Source organism: Hylaeus anthracinus, unplaced genomic scaffold (genome assembly GCF_026225885.1).
Source record: "Hylaeus anthracinus isolate JK02 unplaced genomic scaffold, UHH_iyHylAnth1.0_haploid 5, whole genome shotgun sequence".
Taxonomy (NCBI): domain Eukaryota; kingdom Metazoa; phylum Arthropoda; class Insecta; order Hymenoptera; family Colletidae; genus Hylaeus; species Hylaeus anthracinus.
In genome coordinates, this window is record NW_026535322.1 from 580,988 (window position 1) to 602,921 (window position 21,934).

The 21,934-nt window shown below is 48.4% G+C and overlaps 1 protein-coding gene across 1 annotated transcript; it reads left to right on the top strand.

The window, feature by feature from the left end:
* The first annotated feature begins 329 nt into the window (after nt 1-329).
* LOC128895765 (toll-like receptor Tollo) lies at nt 330-10,062 on the top strand. The gene is made up of 2 exons (XM_054158646.1): nt 330-8,156; nt 8,230-10,062. The coding sequence occupies exon 1, from the start codon at nt 2,713-2,715 to the stop codon at nt 6,625-6,627; it is 3,915 nt and encodes a 1,304-aa protein (XP_054014621.1). The 5' UTR covers nt 330-2,712; the 3' UTR covers nt 6,628-8,156; nt 8,230-10,062.
* The last annotated feature ends 11,872 nt before the right edge of the window (nt 10,063-21,934 follow it).

Consider the following 21,934-nt stretch of genomic DNA (forward strand, 5'->3'; position numbering starts at 1 on the left):
TGAACTTTCCTAGGACAAAGAGGATTTCGGCGGAAACGTGTATCGTCCTTCCACGCTCGGGGAAAGGACCTGTACGCGGGAATAAGGGATTAGACTTTCTTGGAGAGAATTTTCCTTTGGTCCAGGTCGACGCGAGACCGGGATATTAAAGAGGATATATCAAGCATTATTGTACAAAGTTCTCGCCGCTGTTCTGTAACTTTGAATAAATTTCCCCCGTAAAACATTGGGGGTTTCCGAAGATCCAGCTTGTTACGTCGTTCTGGAATAACTATGCGATATTGCATAGCGAGATGCGTGCGTGCACGGGGTGTTGCTGCTTGCACGAATCCTGGCAATATGGGGAAAAATTGCCATGAAAATAAAGGAGTTTCGTGGAAAGAACTAGACAAGCTTAGCATACCGGCTGGTTCGAGCAAAGTTGTATCGGATACACGAATTGTCAACCCGGATCGAAATAAAACGAAAAAATACAAATACATTGGCAATGAAGTTCCCGGCTACCGAGCATCGCATCTCGAGTCCAGCCACCGTAGCGGATAACTGTTTAATATATTTTGCCAACTATATTTGACAAGCGAGTCTTTCAGCTCGATTTTCCCTCGTTTGATAACGCTCATTGTCGAACGATCGAAGAATAGGTAGTAGCGAGCAGGAAACCGTGGCCGTTCGAAGAGGAAAGTGTGCCACGCGAAACGTGCCCGCCTCTTCTGCTGGCTGTAAATCTAACGAAACCGTAAACTCTGCTGGACCACCTGTAACTTGTTGTTCCGCATGCTCGCGAAGCGTTGATAAAATCAACCTGTTAAACTGCACTCGCGTGTACTTTCTACTGGAACTGTGTTCCTCGGATAGATTAATCCTCTATTTGAATATCGCTACGAATGAAAAAAGCTAAAGATCGAATTCCTAAAATAATTGATCAAAGGGCTCTCCGATATTTTTGCAGGGATAGAATTTTTCGATTAAGGTATCGGCATACGTTAATTACGATTCGCACAGGCCTCGCTAACGGTACGTCTCGCGATTAATCCAACGAGTGATTAGTAGGACTGATCGAGTATTCCGATTGGCACGCGAGGTGGTTAATCTTTGACTGGGAAATACGAGGAAGTGATGTCACCTTGACGACTCGTAAATACGTAACGAAGCTTGGAAACCCCCGCGCCCTAAATCCGCGACCGCCTAGATTCGTCATTGTACCGTGCACGCCGCGCGCCGTGGCTTGGAATTTGTAATCTCTCGTGCTCTTCCAGTGTACCTAGGGTGATTCATCATCTTAGGTATACTCCGGTGCAACGGATGAGTAACTAGCGTACAAAACGAACGCGAGTAAGTCGATTGCGCTCTTTGCGATAGGTAATATCGCGATAACGACAAGACTATCGAAGAAACTTTTCCTCTGACTGCATGAAAGAATTTTTGGTTCAAAAGTCGGCGTATAGTTCAGGGGTTGATCCATAGATGGCGCCAATTGTCTAGTCGCTAGCAACTACCCCTTGAGATCTTAAGAAACGTTTAATCGATATTGCTCCCAACAGAGCCTACGTGATCTCTCACGCTCACTTGTCCCTCTCTACCATGCTCCGAATCGTCATTCGTAACGTCTCGAGCACGGTAAACACGTGTACATCGCGTTAGTGGGAAGAACTACTGAACAAGACCAGCCCCCATACGTGTCCCCATTCTTCCGACCGGAAATGGCACGAGCAAATCGGACCCTCGCGCAGTATTCGAGGACGACAAATCACAGGGTTCGTTCGTTTGGAAAAAAGAAAAAAAAAAAAAAGAAAAGGTATAGCGAAAGAAGCAACGAACCACCGTTCGTCGGCTACATAAACAGCAACAACCCTGCGAAAAGAGCTGCAGCTCGAAGGTAAGAAACGAGAACGTGAGGGAGGGGAAGGGAAGCCCTCCAAGACGGGGAGAAGCAGCAGCTTGATAAATGCGCGCCCGTACGCCTAGGAACCAGTTTGGTGTTTACCTAGTAAGTAGTGTTGTCAGTCAGCTGGTTTGTTGCATCTTCGCCGAGGCAGCAAGCCGCCTGTGGCGTGGAACGGTGTTTCTCTCGCGCGTTCGTTTCTCCCTCTGTCTTTCTCTCTCTGGTCGTGTGCAAGTTTCGCAGCCTGGCGTCACCGGTGTTCACTTTTAGAGGTAGAGGACTTTGTCTCAGAGGTGGGGATCGTTCCGTGGGTGGTGGTGGTGGTGGTAAGTTGGTCCGGTAGTGGGGCAAAAGGGTGGGGGTAACTGCACGCCGGCAGTCATGCAGGGTGCGTGACCGTCGATGGAATAGAGATTCGGAGTTGGAGTCAGTTGCTCTCCGACGTTCCTGGTGGAATGTCGTCGCGCTTGGACCGCTCCGCGTTTACTCGTTACCCGCGCACGTAGTTTCTCACGAGGGCCTGACGGACTCTAGTCGCGAGCGGTTCATGGGAACATCGCGTTGCGTCTCGCGGCCGTTGCGACCGATCGGTGTTTACGTTCGTCGAATCGATAGTGTCCGTGCGAGATACCTGTCCCGACGCCGACGGCGCGACCAACACCAATCGTGTCGTCCTGTTCTCTTCTGTTATTCGAGCACCGTGTGTAACAACCGGGCGTACGGTTGAACGCAAGTGCTAGTGACTATGAGTGCGTGACGATAGGACACGATCGCATCAAGTTCGTTTGTTCCCGTGCCCGGAAACGTGATTCCCAGCGACTATACTCAGAATGGAGCCACCGGGTCGGCGCGTAGCGGTGCCGTGGATCGTTTGGTGTCTGGTTCTGAGCGGTGGCATGATAGACGGTCGCAGCATCACCAGCCTCGAGGCACCGAATGGCTGCGAGTGGAACAAGGACAGAGAGGACGGGGAAAAAGCGCTCGCCTGTAGGGTTAGGACTATCGCCAACGTGCCAGGCCTAATTGGCAATCTCTCGGCCATTCAAGTGGACTCGATCGGTTCTTTGGCCTTGGAGTGCAGCGACGTGCTGTTCTTCGAGAGTCAGATCGACGGGCCGCAAGGGTTGTTCTCGCCGCTACCGCGGCTGGAGAAGCTTCGCGTCGAGTACTGCAAGATCCGTTACTTGCCGGGCGGTGTGTTTTCGTCCGCGCACAATTTACGCAGTTTAACCGTCAGAACGCACAACAGCGACTGGTCGACAATGAGTCTGGAATTGCACAGAGATGCCCTACGCGGATTGACGAGCCTTCAACATCTCGATCTGGCCGACAACAATCTATGGACCCTGCCGTCGGAGCTCTTGTGCCCCGTGCAGAGCCTCTCTAGTCTGAATCTGACGCGCAACAAGTTACAGGACATCGTCTCCCTGGGATTCTCCGACTGGGTCGAGTCGTGCACGCCAAGCCTCGAGGTGCTAGACCTGAGCAACAACGACCTCGGCGAATTGCCCGATCGCACTCTTAGCAATCTTCACGGTTTGACGTCGCTGAAACTCCAGGATAACGCGATCGCGGCTGTCGGCGATCACGCTCTGGCAGGTCTGACAGCGCTGCGCGCGCTCAACGTGTCCAGCAACAGATTGGTCGCGTTGCCCCCGGAATTGTTCGCCAAGACCAGAGAATTACGGGAACTTATCCTCAGCAACAACTCGTTGGCGGTATTGGCGCCAGGTCTGTTGGATAATTTGGACGAACTACAGGTGCTGGACTTGAGCAGCAACGAGCTGACGAATCGCTGGGTGAATCGAGACACGTTCTCACGGTTGGTCCGTCTCGTCATTCTCGATCTGTCCTTCAACGGTCTGACGAGGATCGACGCCCACGTGTTCAAGGGCCTGTACAGCCTTCAGATTCTGAAGCTCGAGCACAACGAAATCGACACGTTGATCGACGGTTGCTTCGGCTCCCTGACTAATCTCCACTCGTTGACTCTTTCGCACAACAGAATCGCGAGTTTCGATCCTGCTCACACGGTGGGTCTGACCACTTTGGGTCAACTGTTTTTAGACACGAACAAGCTGAGAACCCTTCATCATCGCGTGTTCGACAATCTGACGGGTCTCGAGGATCTTTCGCTGAGCGGAAACTATCTGACGGAGATACCGTACGCGGTGCGCGCGCTGCGTTCGCTAAAAACCCTCGACCTTGGCAACAATCACGTGTCCAGAATCGACAACGATTCGTTCGCAGGATTGACCGAGCTGTACGGGCTGCGACTGGTGGACAACAAATTGGAAAACGTGTCCCGCGAGGCGTTCGCCTCGTTGCCGGAACTCCAAGTGCTGAACCTGGCCAACAATTACATTCGTCACGTGGAGCAGAGCGCGTTCGCGAGCAATCCCGTGCTGCGCGCGATTAGGCTGGACGGGAACCAGCTGACGGAGATCCGCGGCGCGTTCACGAGCCTCTCGACCCTGCTCTGGCTGAACGTGTCGGACAATAAGCTGCTGTGGTTCGACTACAGTCATCTGCCGACCAGCATAGAGTGGCTGGATATACACTCGAATCAGATAAGCGAGCTGGGGAATTATTACATGGTGCGGAACACGCTGAGCATAAAGATGCTGGACGCGAGCTACAACCAAATCGGCGAGATCGCCGAGGCGAACGTGCCGGACAGCGTGGAAACGTTGTTCCTGAACAACAACAAGATACGCAAGGTCGCGGTTGGTACGTTTCTGCAAAAGAGGAATCTGGAAAAGGTGGTGTTGTACGGGAACGAGATAAAGAAGCTCGAGGAGGCGTCTCTCGAGTTGCAAACGATCTCGGACGACGCGGAACTGCCGCAATTTTACATCGGAAACAATCCCATTGTTTGCGATTGCACCATGGAATGGCTGCCGAAGATCAACGAGGAGGACCGACCGCGAAAACATCCGCGGGTGATGGACTTGGACTCGGTGACGTGCGAAATGGAGCTCGCCAGAGCAACCCCTCGCAGACCTCTGTTGTCTTTGAAACCCAAGGATTTCCTTTGTCGTTACGACGCTCACTGCTACTCTCTGTGCCACTGTTGCGACTTCGACGCTTGCGACTGCGAGATGACCTGTCCCGACAATTGCTCGTGCTATCACGATCACAGCTGGTCGAGCAACGTGGTGGACTGTTCGAACGCGGGCTACAAACACGTCCCCGAACGGATCCCCATGGACGCCACCGAGATCTATCTGGACGGGAACGAGCTGGGCGACCTGGGTAGCCACGTGTTCATCGGAAAACGACGGCTGGAGGTGTTGTTTTTGAACAACAGCGGGATAGCGGCGATCCACAATTGCACGTTCAACGGCGCGAGCGCGCTGCGCGTCCTTCACCTCGAGGACAATGCCCTGCGCGAGCTGAGGGGCTTCGAGTTCGATCAGCTGGAACGCATGTCCGAGCTCTATCTGGATCACAACGCGATCGCCACCGTCGGGAACACGACCTTTAGGAAGATGAAGGGTCTGGAGGTGTTGCGGCTGGACAGCAATCGTATCGTCGACTTTCGGCCGTGGGAGGCTCTACCGAGCGTCGGCGATCGCGCCAAAGTCGCCCTGGAGGGTAACGCCTGGAGTTGCGAGTGCGGCAACGCTGCCAAGTTGCGCAGCTGGTTGGCAGAGCATCGAGGCGATCCCGAGAAGATGTACTGTCGCGACGGCGTCGAGACGTTGGCGCAGGCTATGAAGCGTTGCGGCGACCCGTCCACGGAGGCCGTCAGTCGCGGAATCCAGGAAATCCCTCTGTTGGGTGGCAACTTTGTGCCGCTTTTAGCCGGCGCTTTGGTGGCTGTGATCGCTATTTGTCTGTTCGTCGCGTTGGCCTTCGCGTTTCGGCAGGACGTGCGGCTGTGGGCTCACGCACGTTACGGTCTGCGTCTGGGCAAAATGACCGCGCCGCCCGACGAAGAACGGGATCGTCTCTACGACGGCTACATCGTCTACAGCGAACGGGACGAGGACTTTGTCTCCAGGTACCTGGCCGCTGAATTGGAGCAATCCGGGCTGGCTCTGTGCCTCCACTGGAGGGATCTGCCGCCCGCCAGACCCCAGGAGGCGGTGCCACCCGCCGCAGCAGCCGCCAGACGCATCGTCATCATCTTCTCGCCGGTGTTTTTGGCGAACGAGTGGCAGCACGCGGAGTTCCGAGCCGCGCTGAGAACCGCGCTGGAGAACATCAGACCCAGCTCGAGGAAGCGACGAGTGGTGGTGCTGTTGGCCACGGAGACGCCCGCCAGAGATCCAGAGCTGCAGCTGCTGTTGCAGACCTGCACGGTGGTGGTGTGGGGCGAGAAGAGGTTCTGGGAGAAGCTGCGGTTCGCCATGCCCGACTCCGTGGGCAAACGACGAGACAGCAAGAAGGTGAACGACCGAAATCGCGTCCCGGCGCGGTACACCGCGGCTCCATCCGCTGGCGACGTATGGACCAAGTCTAATGGTGTTTTGGTCGCTCCGGTCCACGCACCCACGCCAACGCCCACGCAGTCCACCTATGTCAGCTCCGCGTCCAGCAGAACAGAGGACGAGGATAGCGGCGCGGAACACCAGCACCAGCACCAGCACCAGCACCAGCACAGCGGTTACAGCGCCCTGAACGCTGGCAGCGCGAGGCCTGCGAGCCTCTCCTCCAGGGGCAGTCATCATTACAGCACCATACTCGAACCCCCTGTGCCCAACGCGCCCCCGGGAGAGCCTCGTACTTACTTTGTCTAATAGGAACGGTACGCGATGCCGACGATTCGCTGGCTGGACAACCACGGGGTTAAGATCAGCCGGTGTGCGATACGTTCATCTGTCCGTGTCGGGGACGCGACGGAGACGCGTGCTGCGTAGCTATTTGTACAGTTTCATTCCGACTCGCGCGTCAGTCTGTTTGCTCTTCCACTAGAATCCCTCGACCAAGGATTTTCTCCGCGTTCGAGCGCAGAGGGTGGGTTTTTGGGGCGATTGCGATGAGAGTACGGTAAGTCCTCGACTTGGCGGCGAGGTTTCATATGCGAGGGACGAAGCTCGTGGGTCATCGTTGACCCGTGGGAACATTTATTTTATCTATGATTCCGTGGGAATACATTTTAGAGCAATTTGGTTTTAGAAAAGATGCGAAGAGGAAAGAGTGGATGCTTAGGATGTTTGAATGCAGGAGAGTTCCGAAGCTGTGGTCGAGTAGGGGGAATCGTGGGTAAGATTGTGATTGCTAAATTGCTAGGTTACCGAGGAGGCGCGCGAGAAGCGAGAAGGATTAGGTTGGGTGGACGAAAGTGGTTTTATCGATTTTGCTCAGTTTTGTTCCCGATGAAATGATGAACCTTTGATTCGTTTTTCAACTCGTTAGAAAAATTAACGAACGCGGACGATGACGGTGCAAAGAAATGCACGATATATTTTTTTAATCCGCGCGAACGAAGCTTTCCAGTTGCTTACCGATATATGTGTACTTTATTTGAACAGAGGGTTAAAGAGTAATGGCAAGCAAAGCGACTGTAACCGCGTTATCTTTATTCGATACGTGGATTCTTTCGTAGACGTAAAACATGTGCGAGGATATCGGCGAATGGTGCTTAGAGTACCTGTAAATCCGCGTTACTCGAGGACTTACCGTATCGTCTGCCGAGAGGCTTTGCGTGCGTTTAGTTCGTTCGCAACCTGTAAAGTTAATCGATCAAAGAGACCAGGTTTATTTAAGACGTTTCTGTGGAACGAGACCCGTTACGCAGGACCGTGATCGAGTCATTATTTTTACGTACTAGCCGAGAGAACGATGCGAGCTTCTTCTTGCGCGAATCTTGTACAGAATGTATGGTGTGCGTGGATACAGCGGTGAGTAATTATAGGAAATGGCAGTCGATGAGAACCATAGATTCGGATTGTTTTCGTCGTTGAGCCCTGAGCGATCCCCGCCGGGCCGAGAGAAACCATCCTTGGCTCCAAGTATCGAATCATTTTAGAAATTTTTTAGTATATTTACCGATCCGAAAAGGCTTACTTAAACGCACCACCACCACAGCTTGCAGAGTCGATCGGCTCTTTAGATTCGGTAACTTGCTAGTCGATTCACTCGGTTTAGCCGAAATAATCGATAATTAATTATGATTTACTTGATGAAGAAGGACTCGGAGGACTTGTTGCCTGCATCATTATTTATTTTCGGTCTTTATTTACGTTAAGTCGACGCCGAGAAACTCGCAGGATGATAGAGTTTCGCGATGCAACGGGTGTCCACGACGGTTCTTCGTTTTCTTTTCGTCTTCGTTTGGTTGTTTCTTTGGAAAAATGTAATATTGGTAACTACGTTTAAGTTTTCTTAAACACCGGAAGACTGTTGAGGTCTTGCAATCAAAGAGTTACTTTAAAATTTCCGCTCCAATTACGTCTTGAAATAATTAGAAGAGCAAGGTTTTGAAATAATTAGAGCTCGTAGTAATTGGAGGATCGCTCGATTAAATTCCTTGAACGATCGGAATTTTACATATTTTTAATAGCGGGTTAAGTTTGACGTTCCAAAAAAAAGTTCACAGTATTATTTTCATTCTCGATTTAGCGAGAAATCGATCCTCCAATTATTTTCTTACGCCGTCAAACGATAACTGTAACCGTTTAAAATTCGTATGATTAGCTTGATATGTTCATCCAAGCTTCTTCGTTTACCGAAGACGTTTGTAGGTTTCTTAGAGGAGCAAAAAATTGTTACTCCAAGCGTTCTGAGAATGAGCGTGATTCAAGTTGAAAAAGTTTTATTTTGAGTTATTTGGAAATTAATTTGACGAAAACAAGGTAGAATTTAGCACAGGATTCTGATTCTCAGATGCTCGATGCTCGAAAGTTTGAATACACGCGTTACAGAGGCTTTTCTTTATATTACCGTCTTCCATAGACTCGTCATTGTTATCTTCGATTAATGTTCTTCCATTTACGACGCGTCGACTCGACGATTTCAACGGTTTCTCCGACGACTCGATGCTGCAGAAACTCTTGGTTGACAGAACGAGGAACGTGCAGTCGCGACAGGGTATTCAGACTTTCGATCGATGCGAGATCAATTTCCAGAAATTAACGGAAATAGTTTTCTAAAGAATAAGAAACGCGTTATTCTCGATACATTTAGCTTGAGATTCGTTTAATAATCGCGACTCTCGAGTACCTTAGCGTTCCTGGGATTAGGTTCTGTGAAAGTGCATTCTGTATTCTTCTCGTACGACGATGTAACGGATAAGAAACACGAGACAAGAGAACGATACGTTGACGTTGCGCCAACTTTGAATCTCGAGGCGGACTCTTCTTCGTACTATGAGTCAGAGACGGGCAAAATTTTATTAGAAAATTAAACAGGGAATGGAGGCATTACGGAACAAACGATAAGTTTTGCCTTTGGAACAATTTATTTCAATTTTAATATTAAATTTAATTTAACGTTTCGTTTGATATCGTATTACATATTTCAGTTTTATTTTTATCGAAGGAAACAAGCCTTCTGATTCTTTATTCGAAATCGACGTTTCGATAAGAATTTTGCCTCTCTCTTCGACTAAACATATACTCCTACACATGCGATTGTATTTTTTCCACTCGAGAAACGGAGCTTGCGGTCACTGGTTCTCATTCCTGTCGTTCCGTTTGTCAATTTACGATGGGGGAGATTTAACGACGAGGAGGAACCGCCTATAATCGAGAGTGAGGGAAAGAATGAGAGCGAGTGTGAGCACAAAAGAGAAATGAGAGAAAAGAGACAGACGTCTCCGCGAGACCTCGTTCCTAAGATTTCCACGACTGTCTTGAAAAAAAGCAAAACGGTCGCCAAACGCTTATTAGTACGTAAGTTTTGAAGAGTATCCTCTTGTAAATACTGTGTATATCTAACATGTTGTAAATACTCACGCACACTATATCGAGCACACGGGGTATGGGCCTAGGCGCACACATATACGCGAGGTTGTATCTAACACGTTTAGTGCCCAGGCCGTCGTTTCGAGCCGCGTCTAAACTTCTAAATCTTGCAATTTATCGATTGTACTTGTATTATTGTAAATACTGCTCATCGGATCACGCATTTATTGTATTCACGATCTGTTACGTGACTAATTAAATTAACTGCCACTTTCCATTCCAGCAAAGAACCATCAGAAATAAACACGTTTGTTTTGTAAAAAAGAATCACGAGAGTACGCACATGTAGAATTTTTTCTTCGTTCCTCCACACGTCGTCGCATCCATCAACCTGTAAATCATTCGTATGTGGCAGTCATCCTTGTTCGACATTATTACGATCATTTTTCGATCTTTGTCGAGGTAAGAATATTTCTCTTTGTTTAGTTTCTTATTTACGTTCGATATCTTAAAACGTATTCAAATGTTAACGATAAACAGTTTGGGCCATATTTCGCGCAATCTGTGCATCGATAATGGTTTCGTCGCCTCGTAAACTCGATCACGGTTTCAACGTCCGTATCAGCGCGACGGTGATAGCTAATCAGCGGTTATTATTGCCACGGTCAAGATGAAACTTTTATTGCTCGTCATTGGGAATGCCTACTACAGTGGCCACATTCGAATGAATTATTCCCCTGGAAGTCGGAGACGCGTTAATAGGCGCTTCAAGCAAAGGAGCTGCTAACGACTGTCGATTAGATACCGGGAATCGGTGATGCGAGTTAAATTTATTGCTTTCTCGTGAAACGATTTTCTAGTTTCAAATTATGGGTTATTTTCACGAAAGCATCTTATCGGCCGACGTTCGATTTGTTTTACTTGGTTACGTTACGAGACAAATTTAATGAATCGATTGTACAAATTGTACTTATTATTTATGATCGATCTATCGAACGAATGTTTGTCGTTACGGAACGAATATTTCAATTAAATAACGTTGAATTTAATATGTTTACATGGAACCTAAATGTCTGAAAATATTTAACAATCTTAGATAAGGCATATCAGAGAACACGATCACCCACAGGTGACTCATCGAGCATATTCACGTTAAGTAGAACGTACGCCGTTAACCTGAGATTAGAGAAAAATACTTTAATCGCCGCATTTCCTGGACTTTGAGGTATTTTCTAATAACTACTTCATTAGGATTGGTAACGCACTTCTTTCAGGCCTTCGAAGAGGAATGCGAAACTTTCCAACCGACGAGGACATAAATTGAAAAATTTCCATCATCCCTATATATATATGTGTGTGTTTGTACGTATTAGGCTGACATTCGCGGCTAATCACTCTCGCATCGATTATATGCCGTTGAAAATGTTTCGCGGTAGGGGACAAATTCCATTTACTCCCATTTGCTATATCGGCGAAGAACAAGCGACGCTCGACCCAATAATCGGATCAAAATCAACTGGTTGCCGAGGCTTATCCCCCCTCCCCCGCACGGTTCCCCATCCTCAATTACAGCTGCTTTAGAATTAATTGCTTCAACGAAGAGTCGCATATTTCGTTATTCTACAAATAATAAATTCGAATCCTCCGTCGAACCTGAACGTCTAAAAGTGTCTTTGAGAGATCAACGGATTTTAATTCAACCAAGGTCGACGGCCTCGAGACTCCGTCGCGTCGTCGAAGAATCCGGGCGTCGTTAATCCAAAACGGAACGCACCCTTTGTTCCCTCCACCCCTCCAAGGTGGGTTATAACTCAAACCAGGCAATGTTTTCCCACGCGCGTGCTAAATAACGTCGACATTAAGCGAGCAGGATGGCTGGATGAGAGAAGAAGGGGGGAAGGGAAGGTGTTCAGTATAGAAAGACGACGCGGAAGAAGCGGTCGAAACGGGAGCTGCTACGGGGGTGTAGCGTGGCCGTGGATGGCGATGGCGGGAGAGAGGAAGAGTGCAAAGATAAGCGAAACGCGGAATAATTTATCGCATTACCCGTATCGCGGAAAACTGCGACGCTTCTGGGAATAAAATGTTAAATACGGCGCGTACATGCCACCGCCGCCAAGACCACTTTTATCACGTCGGTCCACGGACCGAATAGACCTTTCCACGAAGCTAGTGGCCGTGATAACACCGGAAACGACCATCCTTCGTCGAGGAGAATTATTGTTCACGGGTGTCGCGGGCATCGGTGTTCGCGTAAGCGCAGAAATATTAACTCTTCGGTGTCCGACGTCGCGCGTCTACCCCGTGACTACGTGTATCGAGGAGCCGATGCCGCCGCTACACCAAACGGACTGTTTTCAAGAAAGGTATATGGTAGAGATTATAGAGTTAAAAACGAATATCGGAAGAACTTCAGGTCGAATCCTTTCCTTGTTAGTTCCGTTCGGTACCGCTTGATTCGTTCGACGATGACCGAGGCATCTTCGTCAGGGAACTCGGGAATTTTGCGCACGTTACAACCTCGGGTCACGTTCTCCAGCGAGATTCGAGGTCGTAAGTTACCGTTCGTCCGTAGAAGGATGGCCGTGAATCGGTCTTTTAAAAGGAAGAGATAGGTTCCCTACTTCCATCGCAAAGTAATAGTTTTATCGGGACGCGAGGATGTGTTTCCGCAGGCTAAAGTACCCCTGGAAAATTAGCGACGGGATCGAATCCAATTTGTACCCGTGAATCCAAGCAAAGTCGATATCCAAGATTCTCTTGGCAGATTTACATACATAATTCTCGTAGGGAAAGAGTCACGGTAAATATTCTGGATTCGAACTCGTCGATAAGGTACTTCGATCCCATCGCTAGCGAAAATCCCAAAGCCTCGGAATTAAGAGTGCGCAAAGACGCGTAGTAGCGCGCGCAGTCGGTACGGGTCAAATATTTGAATAGCCGCAGGGGTGGAACAGGGAATGGCGGAGGGTAGGAGGGCCACGAATACTAGAAAAGAGCCGTACGGCTAATAACATTACGTCTTTAGGATACTCTCGGGCAAATTACATTTGCCGAGCGAGTCTGCGCCGACCACAGCGAGTAAATGGAATAATAATAAGAGCACGGTGATATCGGGCGGAATTGTGGGCCGCGGAGACGAGTTTAATAATCAAAGTAATCCGTCCGCGCGAGCCGAACAGGGGAATCGATAATTTAGAGCTTTTCGGTGGGCACCGGTGGACAAATTCCATCGGCATGATTAATCTACGAACACTTGTTTGTTTTTTCAAGGGGAACTGAATTGAATTGAATTGAATTGAATAATTCCTCGTTGAGAAATAAACAAAAACTATGAAGTACATATTTTCCCTGTGAGGCTCCCTTTTCAAGCAAATCAACTTTGAAAACCTGTTGCGCGTGCGTGGTCTTTACAAAGGCGCCATGATGGGGCTCCAACGCGCCGGTTTAGACTCGCGTTTCCGCGAAACGAAAAATCGAACGAACAAATGTCGTTGTACATTTTCGACTCGTGTAAACTCGGAGCACGTATCAAAGCGATCGTTAAGCAAATCCTAGCTTGTGCTCCTTTTGTCTGCTGGCAACGTCCTCTCCCATTGTTAAAGGCTCGGCTCGCGTTGTACGCGCCGCCCAAACTTACTGACTTTTGTACACTTTGCCATCAACTTGGCAAACGACATTACTCGGCGGAGTCGAAAGGGAGGACGAGTCGATAGCGTCAACCTTTGAAGAAGACGCCGATATTAGTCGTTCTTGTCCTCGTCCTTGGCGAAATTCGTTCCCAATCCAGGGACAAGACGAACCCGATCGAAGGAGGGAAATTAAATCAGCCTCGGGCCAAGGAGTCGATACTCGTCGTACGCGATAGCCCGTGGTCCAGCGTTATCGAAACACCGGTACCACCGTGCGCTACAATTTCGAGGGTCATTTATTTTCCACCCTGCGCGGCGAAGTGAGATCGTAGCGGCCGTGGAACGAGACAGAGCCAGGCTCCGACCTCGTCGATTCTCGTACGGGATGCGTGCGTGCAACGTGGATACGTATAACCCCACGGTGTACCTTGCTCCTTTTTTCTTGTTTCCATCGGCGGATCGGAACGAGCGGAGGCGCCTGTGCATCGATCAACTGTCGAACGACCAGCCGCTAATTGCGCTGGCCACAATATCTTGATCAATCGAGCGTGGGGCGTTGGAATTAATTAGAACGATGACGTGCTCAGCCGACGTGGTTGATGCACTCACGAGGAGGCGAGGCTGTCGGGTTCGACGGTGTTCCTGTCGCTGCACAGGCCAGATAGCCTATCTTAAGTGAGTAGTTTCCTTTCTGCTCGCCTGGTGAAAAAACAAGAAACCAGCTACCCTACCCCCCGTCCCTAGATAAAAGGAACAAATTGCGCCAGGACGCCCGTGAGTTTGGCGCCTGCCATCGTCGTATCTGTCGGACTCGAAGCCACCACTTCCTAGGGTTAATTTGATTCGGAGATAAATTCGCGTCGCGTCCCTCTCGTCGTTCGTCCTTGGTTCGTGGACGCGTCGGGGCTCTGGCCGATAAGCCGGATAATTTTATCGCTTCCGATCGATTCTATTAAGCGGTTATGACACCTTGGCGACGTCGATCGTGGAGGACATTCGAGAATTTTTTTCCATAGATACCGGACCCCTGATGGAAGTCTATGTTATTTTTAAAATACACTTTTTCTTAAACAGGTTTCTTTTACAAGAAAATTAACGCCGAAGCGCGTACTACCTCGAATTACGTTCTTTGTACGCTCTTCGTTAAACGCTGTTTACTTTTGACATTTTCGAATCGTTGGATGGAAATCGATAAATAAATCCTGCAAATCGTTGATCGACGATTGGTCTTGTCGACGAGACCCAATGTAAAACGCGTACTGTATTTTGACAGGCAGGATTTCGGGAAGCGACAGCGTCGAATTCGTAATTGGCGGTGTACGCGAGACTCCATCGTCGATTCCTCGAAGGAACGTCGCTCGAGAAAGAACGCTGGACGTTTTCGAGAGTCATCGTCGCGTCACGGCCTGGAATTACGGAGTTATTCTGTATTAAGTGGCCATTCTATGACCCTCCTCTCGCATACCTTATTAGGACTGATTACGCCATAACAGCCGTCAACTCGATCCCCCCTGAGCTTCGTCACTTCCAAATCCTGACGAGCCGAAAAAAAGCTGCATCGTAACAGCCGCATCGAGACAGGATCTTATCGGTGGTATCGCGTTTTCGAACGAAAGGTGTGAAAAAACGCCTTTGCTCGTTTAGATCTCGAACCGTTCCACTAATCCGGCTCGCTTTTACGAGTATTTAGTTCGAAAACTTTCCGTGGCTATTGTTCCGGTTTACGCAACATTGTTCTATTTTATGTTTTATACGTGCCGTTTTTTTTTTCATTTGCGTAATATTGGCGTTATCGATCGGTTGGCACGAAACCAACAATGATATTTCCATTCATCGTGAAGTATTCATTTGCTCGCGTAACATGATACCCGAAAAAGAAGAGTAATGTCAGGGAAATAATTGCTGTGAAAAAAATGTACTAACTGGAAGTTCGAAACGGTTGGGGAAACCAGAGTAGAGAACAAAGGGTAACAACGCGCGGAATGATCACTTTTCATTTACAAAGGTTCTATTATATTCGGCGCCCGCGTGTGCGCGCGCGTTTTCCCATCGAGACCGGTATTAATCTTCGTTAACCAACCGGTATTAAAAGCTTGAACGTAATAATTCCCATCGCGAATGTAACAGTTCCCGAGGAAGTGGAAGAAAAATTTATAACGCGCTACGATTGACTCTATCGTTGCTAGGATTGCTCGGTACGTTTGAATTCGAATATCATTTGAATTATATTCGCCAAACGCCCGAACGGATAAGTTATTCGACTATTCGAGTAAAAGAAAATTCATGGCGGGGTCGCGTTAGTTGCACATTTTTAGCGTTACTCTGTACAATAAGGACAAAGGCTGCCAGAGGGCTAGCAGTAAACGATGAGAGGCGATAACCGCGGAACCGTGGCTCGTATTTAATTTAGGAAAAGCATTTTCATAGTCAAAGTGTCACTCGGCGGCGCAGACACAATGGACCGAGAGGTTGCCATAAAAATGCTGCCTGGAATATCCCTTGGCTGTGTAGCGATCCCCATCGACGCGACGGAGTGAACGGAGAAAATCAATATTGAATATAAACAACCGATACATTCGAGTCGGATGATTCTAATAAGCCAATTTGAATAATGCCCTCCCGTTAACCGATGCCAACGCCCGCGTCTGCCTAGTCCGAGAAAATTCAATCAGTGAAATGATCGCCCGTTAATGCATCGCTAAGTCCGATCGTGCTACAGGCCCTTAATATTTTTCGGATGCAAGTAAATCGATCGCATACGTTGGTATGCTCTGCAGGGGATGACAAAAGATAACGCTCGTTAGTTTATTCGCCATTTTGCAAAACAATCTCTGAAACGTAAACATTTCTCCGTTGACATCACAGATGTATCAACAGACATCGTTGATACCTGGTATTTCGTCGAGGACATTTCGTTAATAACATTCCTTAAACGATGCTGGCTCGTTTGAACGTTTCACCGAGGAATGGTGAAACGTATGTTAACGTTTCGTATGGGACGATTACGCGTTTGTTAGCACACCACCTACGACGATTATCGCGTTTGTTAATACTCGACGACGTTAATAACATTATACGTTCTGCGGGTAGTTGTACAGTGGCGTAAATGGCGCGGGGATTTTACGTTACATACGTACGTTTCGGTCTAAGGGGAGCCGAGAGCGTCGAGCGTTAATAAAGATGAGTGACGACGCTTAATTAGTATTAGCCTGGAAGATAACCCGTGCTGCTCGCGCCGGCAGTACGTTAATCGAGAGCGTAGAATGTCGCGAGGATTTAGTTGCCACGGACAAAGGATGTTACAGCGCATCCGTAATGGAGCCGTTCGAATGCTCGCGGAAAGCTCGTCTCGAAATAACCGAGCGTTTCCTGCACGCACGGTACCTCCTCTGTTGTCGAGGACTGGACTTGGGACACCGAATTTTAGAATCGACTCAACGTATACTCGCTATAATTAGAGTACCAAGTATCGACTACCAATGAAACGTTCAATTTGAAAAATAATATCGCTAATATGCGTTTGAAATCCACATCGCATGATTTCCTGTTTCGGAGCGAATATTGAAAAATGTTCTCTCAGCGCAGCCACGGACAACCGCAACGCCCTAGGGCGATGAAACGGTCCACTTTGAAAATGACTGGTTCGGAGAGTATATATTTTTAATAACGAGTCACGCGAGTATGTCGATATTTGTTTTTAACTCGAGTTGCGTCTGAGGCAGGATATTTTACGGAGGAGCCTTCCCGACGAGTCCAATCAGCATATCCGAAAAGAAACGCAGGAAACCTTTCGATTTACGTACTTTTATAAACGGGTACATTTATAAACATTTTTCTGTTCCACGTTGCATTGGCGCGAAAGGGGTTAATTTTAATTCATTCATGGAATACACGACCAAACGATAATTTCTCCATCCAGAGATAAAATAAAATTCACGCATCAGAGGGTCAAAAGAGATGAATGAAATTATCGACCGCCTCGTTATAACCTTTCACTTCCGTTGGGTTAAAACAAAATCCACCTAAAGGGTGGGGGTATCATGCGTGCGATCCATTCGAGAACGATCATGGTCTCGTAATTTCGGATCAAAAAATAAATAATTTTTTTTCTTGAATTCTTTTCACCTAGCGTCCAGCAAAAAAAAAATAATCGCAAAACGAATGTATGTAGCTACATCGAATTGTACGGCAGGGCCAAGTAAAAGAGGAAGAAGGGATGGCCGGGAAAACGGTGACGACGCTTAATTCGTTGAAAGGCCACTTATTAGGCGTAGACTCCTTCCATAGGCACTCGCGAGCGTCGCGACTATCGCTTCAATTGTCGAAGACAAAGGGTCGAGGGTGCAAAGGACGGTACGGAAGGTAAAGGGCGCGTTGGATGCTCTCCGAATAAAACGGCCCATTTGGCAACGGGGTGAGGGTAAGGGCGCGAGAGCGAAGGGTAAATATGCAAGAGCCCTCGGTTCGTCCCTGCGTGAGAGTCGAAACGCGGCGAAACTTACTTCCGAGGCTTATAGCTCCTCCCGCAGTTGTGTTATTGCAGCACACCCCTAACTTCTACCGGGGAAATATTACCTCGAGCCAGCGTATACATTCTTTGAAATTACAGAGAAGCGATCACGGCCAAAGGTGCTCTCAGGCAGCCGCGTAGCTAGAATCTTTGAATCCCTTGGCAAGAAAACGTTACAGGCCACTCGAGTTTTATTCGAATTAATTTTAATAGATTTTGGTACATACGCGAAGAACGTTGAACCATTTGACGAGCTCTGATTCTTTATGGTTTCGTTGCCTCTGAAATGATACGTACATATACCTGGTCCTGCCACACCCGGCCAGTGAGCGCTGTTCGCGCCTGATCACAGGGTTGAAATCTCACCCCTTCAGCCACCAGCGTCGAAATCTGCTCCCCATCTCCGTTTTCCAGGGCTGAAATTTCCTTTTTCTTCGATTCTGTGCCGAAAGCCACGGGCTACTGGTAATTTATTATGGGCGAATTGCGCGCACGGTTCAATTACACTCCAACCGGCGGAACAAGGGAAACCTTATAAATACGAAATTTCCAGAACAGGGTGGCAAACGTCTGGGTATTTCGCGAAATTCCTGTTCGAGATTACCGTGAGCTGAAATTCCTGAAGGACGCCCTCCGCCCCTCGAGCCGATGTAAATATGACGATGGGAGCATTCTTAACGTGCCATAAGGACACGCACACGTATCGCTTCGATATGATACGATACGAATCGACCATTTTTCCGTTGCCACGCTCGAGTCTTCTATCGGGAAACAATAACTGGTTCGATAATTAAATTTTCTTGGAATTATTGAATACGGATAATAGCATCGGCGGGGAGAGGGAATTCGAGGCGGCGCCGTTCGACGAGCAATAAACTACCCCCTCGAGGTAGCAAGAAAATACATCGAGTCCTGGGAAATATTTTATCGTCGGTTAACGAACGCTCGGAAGTGGTCGTCGTGGTTTTGAAACGAGCCAGTAATTGTTCTGGAATTGAGAATATCAAGAGTAAATTAATAACGTACCGAGGTCTTTGATCTACGTGCCATTCCACCCCTTTCGAGGGAGCGTAATTCATTACGTTTAGGAACAAAGAAAAAATGAAATTGATATTGGCACGTGACATCTATTAGTCTTGCGACAGTGGTGTGTTAACGGATGTGTCGTATTCATTGGAAAATTTAATTGCGAGCATTTTTTTGACGCTCTTTGACCAGCAATTGGGAATAGCTACACGTTTCTTCGATATATGCATAAATAACCGTGGAAAGTTTGAAGAAGCTGCCGCGAACAGCGTTCGAGGCAAAAATTGACGGAGAAGCGCCCCTTTTTAGCGATCTAGACCAGAAGATCCCATTAACCTCGTTTCGAGGAAAGCTGTCAGCGTGTAATTCCACTTGGAAAAATGAATCTCGGACAAAGAAGTGTAAGTAATGCGCGTACAAGTAGAATATAATTAGTATGGAAGGCAAGAAACTGAGCAATTCTTGAGTGTATCGCGACAAGAACGGATGCGTCGTCTTAACATCTGACAGGGGACTCGTCGCGGTAGACGATAAAGAACTCTGCGTCATTCACGATTAACACGGATTACACGGGCACCAAGATTTTCCCGCGAAGACACTGTCATCTTTGTCCTCGATTTATACCTAAGAGGTGGCAAGAACATCCACGAATGACATTCGGATTTAGTGAATCACGATTACAAACATTCCCGACTGTAATCATCCTCGAGAAAAAAGCGAGCCATCGCGTGAGTACTTCCCCCTCGAGAGGGCCGGAATCACCTCGCTCCCTGAAATCAAAGCCTAAACATTGGAGGATCGAACGAACGAATTAGAGTTAAATGACGCGGTGAGACCCTTGCGGGAGGTTAATGAAATCACCGAGATTCCATTTGCCGACGAACGGGATGGAAAAAAAGGGCGACTCGATATAGAAGCGGTCGGTGTATCCACTCGAGGAAGATTCCGAAGAGAATGAAAGCCGAAAAGCCGGGTGGCGCACGGACCCCCATAACCCGTGTCTAATCCGAGTTCGTCTCGCCCGCTCACGGGGCATCTCCCATGGAGTTTGTCCTTTCGCTTGTTCATCCCATAGAGAGACTGCAGTCGGTTGCAGATCGTCTGGCACAGTCAGTTTCCATTTCTACGAGCAAGATACGTCCATCGAGCATTTTTCTTGCCGATTCGCGCGGAGTGGTCCAACGTTCGTGCAGCTGCCGTTTGAGCAGACGTCCTGGTCGTATCTTCAAAGACAGGGTCCACATTTTCGTTTGAGTCTTCGTATCGTGTCTTCGATCCATTCAGTTGTACGCGGAGGAACTTTATTAGCAGCACCCGCGAGTAACATTCTGCTTTGAATAATCAGCCCTTGGGTTAACGGGCAATTTATCGGTATTTTCTCTTAACGGTATCGCCTTTCTTCTACCGTCGAAATATCATCGAATGATTTGCATATTCGATCGAATCAACCAAAGGTTTCGCTCGTGGTAGAATTACTTTGTTTTAAAGAAATATCGACGGTTCGGCTCTGTAATCACCGGCATCTGTGACTATATGCGAATGTGTTTTCCGCAGGAAATTGCACGGAGAGGCTGGGCGCGATCACTGAAAAAACAAACTGTGACGCGCAAAGGGTTAATCGGGTTCTCGATTTCATTACGCGGTCGCGCGCTTTCCCAACGTATCGCCACCCTCTCGCCCCGACAGGCTTCATTTTGAAAAAAAGACTCTGGCCCCCGACAAAAAATGTATTCCACGGCACGTTTCCAATCCGTATTCCGATAAAAACTGACGAGCTTTCTAACAAGCCTGTCCTTTAATAAGCGATCCGTGCGCGCCATCTAATTTACGTTATCGGGCCGTCTCGTTAGCAGTTGCCGCGCGTCTCGCCGGTTCCTCGGAATAATTAAAACTCCGCTAGGCGACGGAACACGGAGTCGTTTTCTCGTTCGACGGGAAAAGGAAGCGGAATCTCGACCGAAATATCCGCGAAGGAGCGAGAAAATATTCCCCAGAGTCGAGAATTCTCGGTCTACCATTTCAGGGTACATTTACGAATGAAACGAAGAGCGTCAAGCGAGGGTCAATTATTTGTGAAAGGAAAAATGTGAAATAAACGGGACAGTACGATCGATCGTAATACTAGTTTGTCGCTTGTTTGATATCGAAACACTGTTTCCGTCCTCTCTCGCGGTTAGAGTGGCGTGTACATCGGAGAAGAAAAAAATATTTGCCATCTCGATGGCGACACTCGAGCGATGTTTGCACTTGCCGTGCTTTGTCCGCGAGATTCGACGTCGACGTCGACGTCGGTCCAGATTTCGTCGGAGACCGGCGCGCATAGTCTGCTGGGCCAGCTTTCGCGAGGTCTCTTCTGTGGGAAAAATGTGAAACGATTCGTCAGGGATCGAGGCGTACACGTGTTCGGGCCCGTGACCAATTTAACCGGATACCCTCCAGGCCTACGTGGCTGCCGTCTCTATGAACCACCCTCTACCTCCAGGCCTGGTCAGGCCACCGAAAACGAAGGAGAGCGCAACGTCTGTTGCACGCGCGCATCTGGATCATTGTCGGCGAGATCTGTGGAGGAGGAAATCGCTTCGAAATTCGGGTACCGTGACAACGTTACGCCGGCACTGGGGAATTCGAAGCTGGTACCAAGACGGTGACGCATTGAAATCTGCACCTTGACTCGACACGCTGAATAATTCACGGTGGGAGGGGAGCGAGGAAAAGCATCCATTTTTTAAATTTACCCCTGGAGTTATTGTTGCGCGCCCGGTGCACTTCGGCGAGTCCTTTCGCCGCGTTCCGAGGAAATTTATACCGCGGTCTAGCGACGGTCAACACGTAGTTGTATCGACATCTGGTCGTCGATTCTTAATTTAATTTGGAAAAATGCTGTAATTGTGAGAATCGGTTTTTTTAACAATTATTTAAAAAAAGAGCGTTAATCTCTCCGACGGTTGATTTCGTAAACGCGGCCCGACCGTTCCGCCGTTGGTTTTGATTTAATAGAGTCTAATGGATAGGGGTGGCCGACTATCCGGGT